General features: G+C 33.7%; 1 protein-coding gene across 1 annotated transcript; it reads right to left on the bottom strand.

The window, feature by feature from the left end:
• Nucleotides 1-7,167: 7,167 nt before the first annotated feature.
• Nucleotides 7,168-10,234, bottom strand: LOC133035091 (probable pectinesterase/pectinesterase inhibitor 41). Its single transcript, XM_061110788.1, has 2 exons — nt 8,897-10,234; nt 7,168-7,953 (listed from the first exon to the last, which is right to left on the bottom strand). Exons 1-2 carry the CDS (start codon nt 9,906-9,908, stop codon nt 7,259-7,261), a joined length of 1,707 nt encoding a protein of 568 aa, XP_060966771.1. The 5' UTR covers nt 9,909-10,234; the 3' UTR covers nt 7,168-7,258.
• Nucleotides 10,235-10,756: the final 522 nt, after the last annotated feature.

Below are 10,756 nucleotides of genomic sequence, written 5' to 3'. Positions count from 1 at the left end.
CTAATTTTGCCCAATATACGTGGACCAACCGGACAGGGACACGTGGATCAAGACAATTCACAATATTTGCTAAGTCTTTTATGCCATAAGGTGACGTCCCGGACGTAGGTCCTGGAGAAGGCACATGGAGCTCAAGGTGCTCTCGGAAGCTCGCATAATGCTAAGGCATCTCCGCGAGGTGTCAGGTTTCTCCTGAGCAATCAAGTCGCATTAAATGCCGCATGGGAGGAAGCGTGTTGGGACTGCTACACGCAATAAAGTCTGACGGCACAACCTCCAACCAGCAGCGCCACAATAATGATCATTTAAGTCTAGCGACGGCTACACTGTGAAGAGTCACGTCAATCAAAAGGCAATAAGGACATTCCACATAAAAACCCTACAGCACCTAGGGATTTGACCATGCATTACCCATGGTATATTCATTGGGAATGCCCAACTTTATGGATACTTACAGATACACTTGTAAGGACAATTCTAGGGATTACCCCACCAAAAATACTATAAATACCCCCCCAAAGCTCATTAAATGGGATCAAGAATCTTGGGCTGCATATAAGCAAGTAGAGTAAATACTCACCAAGAACATTCTCTGTATTTATAAGGGTGACATTCTCCCAAGTTTAATCTCTGTATTAAATACATCCATAAATAACAAAGACTCGTGGACTAAGGCTCATTAACGCCCCAACCACGTAAAAATCCTTCTCTCACTTTCTTACAGCTCAATAATTTTATAATATTTTATTAGTTGCCGAAAATCTCGGTCAACAGGTGTTATGACCAAATTAGTTAATTTCTTTTTGGCTAATTAGGATTTTATTTTCTCCCGAACTTTGACATGTACCAAATCATGCCCCCTGAACTTTTTTGACCATTAAAAATTCTCCCTGAACTATTGAGATTGTTAAATTTAAGGATTTTTCATTCAATTTTTCTGTTATAGTGATTGTTTATGTACTAAATCATACTCCTCGAACTTTGATATCTACCAAATCATGCCCCTCAAACTTTGATATGTACTAAATCATACCCCTGTACTTTCATCCATGTTAGAATTTTTTTACTAAAATTAGACAAAATTCCTTAAATCTAACAATCTCAACAGTTCATGGGAAATTTTTAACAACTTTAAAAGTTCAAGGGGCATAATTTAGTGTTATATTATTTATTATATAATATAATGTTTAAGATTAAAATTGTGATATGTTATATCTATTATTACATATAATATAATTGGGAATTATATGCATGTAATAATCACAATATTATGTGATTGGGAGTTACATATAGTTGTAACATATAAGAGGTGGAGTTAATATTTTGTAACTTCCACATGATCACTAATTAAGTGTAAAGAGTGGTTACACAACTTAATTTTTGAAATTCAAAAACTATAATTCAAATATAGTTGTTGGGGATTGAATTTTATCATTTATCATGTGTATAAGTGATATAAAATAAAGTGGGAATAGTTTGGAATATGTTGGAGTGTTATTTGCAAAAGTTGAAAAATTTAGTAACTAGTAACTAGTTACTATTTTTTTCAGCATTAATAGTAGAACTTTTTTTGCTATTGGGATGGCTTTGAACAACTCCCATAACCTCCAAATCACCCATTTAATCCCATTTACACCCCATTAAGAAATGGTAACAGCCATTGGGTGTGTGATGTTTGAATTTCAAAGTTTGTGATCCTAAACACTATAAATAGAGGTCTTGGTTCACCCTTTGAGACACACTCTTCTCTTCTATCTTTCAAACACAAAGCTAGAGAGTTCTAAGGCTTGATAATTCCTAGAAGTATTTCCACAAAGACCTAAGTGTTTCATAGAGGGGGAAATAATCTTCTTGGACAAAGGTGTAGAAACTTTGTTCAAGATTTTGGTGATCCCCATCTCCACTTTGGGTGTTTGTTCTTCTTTCTTATTTTGTTCTATTCTCAAGTTTTATTTTGTTCTCTTGTTCTCCTCTAAACACTCCTATATATATACAATCATATATTTATATATTGATTATATAGTATTATATATATTATATATACATACTATATATACACTCTATATATCTCTACTATATATCATCTATTATATATATATTCTATATCATATATATACTCTATTATATATATATCCTATATCATATATATATATATATATACTCTATTATATATATATATATTCTATATCATATATATACACTATTATATACATATGCTTATATATAGTTTACATTTACTTGTATCTTTGAGTTTTGAGTTGTAACTCTTTTCTTTTATTTGTATTTTGTGCTTTGGGATTGTAACTCTTTATTTAATATATTGTCCTTGTAATATTTTTTTTAGAGTTGTAATTGTCTTAATCTTTTATTCATCTTATGTTATTCTTCCATTGTAATCTCTCTATTATTTCTAACAATCAAGAAGATTATTTTTTGTTTTCAATGGAAGGAGAAACTATCAAGATGATGAACCAAGACTTGGTGAGATTGGACCGCTTTGATGGCACCGATTTCACTAGGTGGCAAGACAAGGTGAGGTTCCTCCTAACCACATTCAAGATTGCATATATTCTTGAGTCCACCTTGGAGCCCTTACCCGCACCTACCGACAAGGATACCGATGAGGTCAAGGCACAAAGGAAGAAGAGAGAAGATGACAATCTTCTATGTAGAGGACACATCCTCAACTCACTCTCGGATAGGCTTTATGACCTATACACCGACACTAAGGATGCCAAAGAAATTTGGGATCACCTTGAAAAGAAATTCAAGGCCGAGGAGGAAGGTACCAAGAAATTTTTAATTTCTCAATATTTTGATTTAAAATTTCTTGATGGTAAACCTCTTTTACCTCAAATTCATGAGTTGCAAGTTATTGTTAATAAATTAAAAGTGCTCAAAATTGAACTTCCCGAGGCATTCCAAGTTGGTGCAATAGTGGAAAAATTGCCACCATCTTGGAAGAATTATAGGAAGAGAATCCTTCATAAAAATGAGGATTACTCTTTGGAAGAAATCCAAAAACATATTCGAATTGAGGAGGAATCGATATGTAGGGATAAGCTTGTGGAGGGGTCTAATGAAGAGACTTCCAAAGCAAATGCAACTTCCAAAGTTCCTAATAAGAACAAGGGAAATACCAAAAAGGGCAATAACTTGGGTCCAAAGTCTAAACCAAACCAATTCAAAGGTGGAAAAGGTCCATGTTTTGTGTGTGGCAAACGTGAACACTATGCTAAGGATTGTAAGCATAGAAAAGACTTTAAGGGACCCAAAAGTAAATGCTATCGAGGAGGATATCATTGCTACTCTTAGTGAGGTGACTTCCGTGCAAGGGAAAGTGAAGGGATGGTGGTATGATACATGTGCCACTGTTCATGTCACATATGACAAATCATTGTTCAAGACCTTTGAAGAGTCAAAAGGTAACCATGAGATCCAAATGGGCAATGAGGTCAAATCAAAGGTACTAGGCAAAGGAACCATTGATGTGTTTTTCACCTCCGGTAAGAAAGTCACATTGGTGAATGTGCTTTATGTGCCCGACATGAATAGAAACTTGATTAGTGGTGACTTACTTGGAAAGCCCGGCATTAAGGTCGTTTATGAATCCGGTAAGCTCGTACTTACCAAGTCTAATGTATTTTTGGGCAAGGGGTACTCTTGTGAGGGAATGGTGAAATTGTGCACCAATGATGTAACTTTTAATGTTAGCAATAATAAAGCTTCTAGTGCCACTTATATGATTGAGCATGATTCTTTATTTTTGTGGCATCTTAGATTAGCTCATATTGGTTTTTCTACTATGAAAAGAGTTAAAAAATGTGGCATAATTGATTGTGATATAAGGAATTATGGTAAATGTGAAACTTGTGTAAAAGCAAAGATGATTAAAAAACCTTTTCCAAATGTTGTGAGAAATTCAAAATTGTTAGATTTAATTCATAGTGATTTATGTGAATTAAATGGTATTCTAACTAGAGGTGGTAAAAGGTATTTTATTACTTTTATTGATGATTATAGTAGATATACTTATGTATATTTGTTAAAGCAAAAGGATGAGGCCTTTGGTGCTTTTAAGATTTTCAAAGCGGAGGTTGAAAATCAACTTAACATGAAAATAAAAGTGTTGAGAAGTGATAGAGGAGGTGAATACTTCTCTAATGAATTTACTCATTTTTGTGAGGAAAATGGTATAATTCATGAGAGTTCGGCACCACATACACCACAACAAAATGGTGTAGCCGAAAGGAAGAATAGAACATTTCTTGAAATGGTCAATTCTATGATAGTGTACTCTAAGTTGAACAACAACTTATGGGGGGAGGCACTTTTAACCGCATGTCATATTCTTAATAGAATACCTATGAAGAAAAATGACATGTCTCCATATGAGTTATGGAGAAGAAGAAAACCAAATATTGGTTACTTCAAAGTGTGGGGGTGTCTTGCTTATTGTAAGAAGTCCGAACCAAATAGAACCAAGCTGGGTTCAAGGGCCATAAAATGTGCATTTGTTGGTTATGCCAACAATAGTAAGGCATATAGGCTATTGGATGTGGAATCCAATGTTGTAATTGAATCTAGAGAAGTAGAATTTTTTGAGAATAAGTTGTATGAGGACAACTCTCAAAGTTCCACACCTCTAGGTGAGAATATTTTATATGAAAATAATTCTCAAGCTTCTACTTCTAAAAGAGGATCTCAAGAGGAGAACACTACTAAAGTTGTAGAACAACCCATTGAACCTAGGAGAGGTCAAAGGGTGAGAAAAGAGAAAAGTCTAAATAAGGATGAAATAGATTCTCAATTAATTTCTTTCTACGTGTTAGAAGGGACTAGAGAAGAAGTAATAAGGAAAATTCCTTTAATACTTCTTATTGAGGATGATCCTAAGACTTTTCTAGAAGCCATGCAATCTAGAGATAGTGCATTTTGGAGAGAAGCAGTTGATGATGAGATGGACTCAATTCTCTCCAATGACACCTATGATGTTGTGGATCTTCCGCAAGGATGCAAAGCAATTGGGTGTAAGTGGATATTTAGAAAGAAATATCATACTGATGGCTCTATACAAACCTTTAAAGCTAGGTTAGTAGCTAAAGGTTTTAGGCAAAAGGAGGGTATTGATTATTTTGATACTTATGCTCCTGTTGCTAGAACAACTACCATAAGGGTGTTGTTTGCATTGGCTTCATTACACAACTTGTATGTTCACCAAATGGATGTAAAAACGGCATTCCTAAATGGTGACCTTGATGAGGAGGTCTATATGGAACAACCCGAGGGGTTTGTCCTACCAAACAATGAACATAAAGTGTGTAAGTTGAAAAAATCCTTATATGGATTAAAGCAAGCTCCGAAACAATGGCATGTCAAGTTTGACAATGCTATTCTTTCAAATGGCTTTAGGCATAACAATGGAGACAAGTGTTTGTATTCAAAAACTTGTAAAAATTATGTGATAATTGTTTGCTTGTATGTGGATGACATGTTAATCCTTAGTGATAACATGAAAGGAATAGAAAAAACTAAGAGGTTTCTTTCTTCAACCATTAAAATGAAAGACCTTGGAGATGTCGATACTATTTTGGGTATCAAAGTTACAAGGCATAGTGGGGGTTTTGCTTTAGGGCAAGCACACTATATTGAGAAAGTGTTGAATAAGTTTAGCCATCTAAAGGCTAAAGAGGCCAACACACCATTCGATCATAGTAAACCACTAGTTAAAAATAGTGGTAGGGCTGTGGCTCAGTTGGAGTATGCAAGTGTTATAGGGAGCTTTATGTACGTTGCCCAATGTACAAGGCCCGATATATCATTTGCGGTGAGTAAACTTAGTAGGTTTACTAGTAATCCAAGTGTGGATCATTGGAAGGCAATAGGGAGAGTTTTGGATTATCTAAAGAAAACCAAAAACCTATGCCTTCACTACTCCAAATTTCCTTCAATTTTAGAAGGATATACTGATGCAAGTTGGATAGCCAACCTTGGGGATAATTTGTCCACAACTGGTTGGGTATTTACCCTAGGTGGAGGGGCAGTTTCTTGGGGGTCCAAGAAACAAACTTGCATTTCTCATTCCACAATGGAAGCGGAGTTTATAGCTCTAGCTGCCACTGGGAAAGAGGCCGAATGGTTAAGAGATCTCTTAATTGAGATTCCAATTATTAAAGAGGATGTATCTACAATATCGATACATTGTGATAGCCAAGCAACATTGGCTAGAGCATATAGTGGAGTATATAATGGGAAGTCTAGACATATTAGTCTAAGACGTGGATATGTAAGTGAGTAGATTCAAAGAGGAGTCATCTCAATATCCTATGTGAGATCAAGTGAAAACTTGGCGGATCCGTTTACGAAGCCACTAACTAGAGATTTAGTGGAAAAGACTTCTAAAGGGATGGGACTAAAACTCCCTAAACCGGTTCACAATTGAGGGTAACCTATCTTAATACTAGTAACTTTACTAGTGTTAGGTTCAATAGGTAAGAACAAATCAATGTGTGAACAAATGTGATAAGTACTATACGTCCCATCCTATAAAGTTGTGAAGTACTTATTATATACATATGCTTATATATAGTTTACATTTACTTGTATCTTTGAGTTTTGAGTTGTAACTCTTTTCTTTTATTTGTATTTTGTGCTTTGGGATTGTAACTCTTTATTTAATATATTGTCCTTGTAATATTTTGTTTAGAGTTGTAATTGTCTTAATCTTTTATTCATCTTATTTTATTCTTCCATTGTAATCTCTCTATTATTTCTAACATTTAGTACATGTCAAAGTCCGGAGAAAAAAATTCCTAATTAGCTTTTTTTTTTTTACATTTTTTAGTGCTAGAAATTAACATTTAGTTGATTACATTGAAGAAAAGAAAAATTAACGAAAATGGAATTAATTTTCTATTTCATACTATTTTATAAAATATAGGTTCTAAATTTTCATTTAAGAGTCTAATTAACAATTTTTTTTTATATATAAAAAAGTACAAAATATTATTTACTTTGTTCTATAATATCATTATAGTTGCATTGTAGCATTTTGTGTATGAATTAGCAACCAAAGTAAATGTATACCATTTTTTTTTTTTTTTTGAATTAGTGACCAAAATTTGAAATTCAAACTAATATAAACTTTCAACAATATATGTCGCTGGATTGAGAAAATATATATACCATTTTATAACTTAAAGAACCAAAAGAAAAAAAGACAGTGAAGTAGAAGTAGTACAAACTCAATTACTAAAAGTCAAAGTAATCCATTGGTGTAAGGCACCCCAGTTGTCGGCAACCAAGAATCTCCCATAATAAAACTTGACAAAGTAAAGTTAACAACTTCTAAAGAAGTACTTATGACACGGTAACCCGGCCATTTAACCCTGCTACTGGTATTAGATCCGGGCCCTGAATTATTAAACTCTGCATAATACAGAGTCGCCAGAGAGAAATTTCCTGACCACTCTCTCCAACCAACTGGGTCAATTACGCTATCCATGTAAGATTGCATAAACACTGTTCTTGAAAACTCCCCCCACGGCCTTCCTAAGAACGTTCTAGTACTATTATTAGCCGTGACCAAGTCTTGAGCAGCCCTTATATTGCAATTCTGAATCGAAGTTCCGGTGTTCTGATTGGGGTCGCTCCGGCCTTGGGCTGTAATGGCATTGAATTGTCTGGGCAGTGGCTTCCTCGGATAGATGTTGCAGTTCTGCAACACAACGGCGGCGTTACCGAATATGAAGTCAATAGTGCCGTAAATGTCGCAGTCTCGGTAGAATTGCCTGAGGGAATGGGCGTATAAGGTGTCTTGATACCCTTCGAAGCTGCAGCTGTAAAAGGCCGACAAGTCAGCGCCGTTTCTCACGGCCACCGCCTGGTGCTTGATGGCTCCCGCCGTGTTTCTGAACGTTATGTTTATGGCCACAAACCCTTGGCTAACTACGGCTGCAAAACATGAAAAATATATATTATCATTCATAATTGTTGTATACATAGGGCGGTGGAGCTACGTAAAGGCGAGGGAAAATTGTCAATATTATATATTTTAATTTTAATTAGTTATTTCAAATATTTATAAATAAATTTGATATTTATTAACAAAATGATACTTTTGATTAGTGCTTATAAGCTATCTTACATTTATTCTACGAACAAAGGTTCAAAATCCAACTAGAGCATTTTTGTTTTTCAATATGTGCCATATATATTTTACAAAAAAATTATGGTTTTAAAAATAGATCAACTCCCACCAAGAAGACAAGAATTGAATACTTTAGCTATTGAAATCAAACTTTATATATATTATTTTTCTTTAAAAAAAAAAAAAAAATCTAGTAGTATAAAAATATAAATTTGTATTAATTTTAATATATTTTTGAATTATGTGTCTATGTCTGGGTTCAACAGTAGGGTATTTAGGAGGAAAATATATTAAAACTATAAATATTTTATTTTTAATTGAGTGTATATTTTATATTTTAGTATGCTAAGTGCTAAGTGAAATTTTCCCTATCTCATAAACAAAGTATGTCTTTATTTCTAAAAAAAAAAAAATAAATAAATAAAAAGTTAAAAATAGACCCTCAATTTTAATGCGGAGTCCGTGTAAGATTATTTATTGTTTTATGTTTTGGAGAATGAGTAGTACTACTAGGAACTAATTTGCTTTGTACTACAATATATCTATAAGTTAATTTTAGCTAATTTAGTGAACTAAAAGTAGCACTCAGATAGTTTGTTGGCTAAATTATTTCAGGTTTGTTAAAAAAAGGCTGTTTGAGTTATCATTTTAAGTATACAAGACTTCTCAGAAAATTTCAAAGAAAAAAAATCAAGAAAAGTTCCTAACTTAAAGCATTAATTAACACTAAAGTAAATTAAATTTTACCAAATGTTGCCGAATTATATGTGGTCCAACCATCAACGACGCTTCTGTTCCCAGTAATCAGAGTCTGGTTAATACCATCTCCAATCAACATCAAATTCATTTTGTTACTTGGTATAGAAACATACTCCTCGTAAACTCCACCAGCCACGTAAATTACAAAGTAAGATGTAATGTTACTATTAGCTGACCTATTAGGCGCTGCGGCCACTGCCGCATTAATAGTACTAAAATTTCCAGTTCCATTTCGATTAACCACCACACTCTCACCCACTAAAACACCTCCCAAACCCACCTGAAGCAGCCTCTTTCCACGGCGGCCCCCTACTATGGCCGACGTCGATGGTTGATTATTATTATAGCTAACATCATCAACCCAACCGTGCTTGAAAAGAGCTAGAGATATACTATAAAGCTTGGTCCCACCAGAGAGAGCGACCGAGATGACTTTAGTAAGGGGATTAGATGGAGAGTCCCCCACAACCTCTTCGAGGCCTTCCAGGCAAGTTTGTGTGTTGGTCAAAACTGCGCTGAGAAAAGTATGAAACTCTTCGGCTAATTCAAAGCTGTTTATTAAATTATTGTTTGTGGAGTTGAGAGTTTGGTATGTTTTTGATAATGTTTCGAGGCTTAGCTCTGCGAGAAGGTGACAATCTTGGAGTGCTCCAATGATTGGTTCCGACAGTAGTGGTATTGTGAGAAAATCATCAGCACCATGACGATGACGGTGTCGGTTTAGGTATGAGTTTAGAAGTGAAAGAAATTGTTGTGTGGTTGTTAAGGATTTATGGATAAAGTGAATGCAAAAATCTCGTACGGTGCCGAGTTTTTGAGGTGGGAGTAGATTGGATATGCATTCAGATGGATATGGAGTAGAGTTGCATATGGTTTCAGCTGTAGTAGTACTAGTAGGACTACTGTTTTCTGGATTAATGTTTAATGAGCTAGCAAAGAAGAAGAAGTAAAAGAAGAATAGAGTGATGAGGTTTTGTTTGGAACTAGCCATAACCTTCATGATCGATATCACTCGTGATATATCTTTGGACAGGAGAATATGAACTTATTATTATATACAGATACGTGGGTGTGTGCATAGATCTTGATTAATTATTTTTTACTGTTGTTTATAATTATACAATTTCGTTAATAAAAGAGAAATCTTCACTCTTGAGAACTTTTTGAGCACAAGTTACTTGGTGTGTTTATGAAAGCGTGTTTGTGGATATTCTAATCAAGACAAGAGAGCAATTTGAGCATATCTAACTGGGAATAAATCAAATGAATAATAGGGAAAAGGTGTGAGCGGCTAGATTGTCTTATTCATACTTTTTTTTATTTTGAAATTGTAAACCAATTAATAAATGCTTTATTTAAAACATATTCATTCATCTTAAAATCATGCAATTAAATTCAGTGTTTCTAAATTCAACGTGAACGGGAAAAGAATAATATAAATTTATATAGCATAGAAATTTAAATTTAAATTTGTGATTTCATTATTCGTTATTAGATTAAAATTCAATGGTTTGATATTTTTAAAATTAATATTTATAGTTAAATTTTCTTAGTAACTATTCATGGGTAATACCCATTAAGAAGTGTTACATATATATATACTAGTAAAAAGTTACATGCGAGGCTCGTATACTAAATTTTATACTAGTTTTTTTTTATGTTATTTAAAGGTGATATAATTAAAAATTAAAGAAAAAATATTATAAGTTATTAAGTGAGATTATTATTATTATGTGTATCTAAATATTATAGTTATAATTTTGTCAATTAAAAGTGAATACCGAATGTAATATATTGGTGTTTAAGAAAGCTTGATAATTTAAATATGTTCTTAAATTAATCAAAAAA

This window comes from Cannabis sativa, chromosome 2, assembly GCF_029168945.1.
Source record: "Cannabis sativa cultivar Pink pepper isolate KNU-18-1 chromosome 2, ASM2916894v1, whole genome shotgun sequence".
Lineage (NCBI taxonomy): Eukaryota > Viridiplantae > Streptophyta > Magnoliopsida > Rosales > Cannabaceae > Cannabis > Cannabis sativa.
Note: the sequence above shows the minus strand (reverse complement) of the source record. Positions and strands in the feature narration are given on the sequence as shown.

Coding starts and splice junctions, on each gene's coding strand:
- LOC133035091 (XM_061110788.1), bottom strand. CDS start 9,908: ATGAAGGTTATGGCTAGTTCCAAACAAAACCTCATCACTCTATTCTTC. Junction 7,954..8,896: donor ATATAATTCGGCAACATTTG/GTAAAATTTAAT, acceptor CATGTTTTGCAG/CCGTAGTTAGCCAAGGGTTT.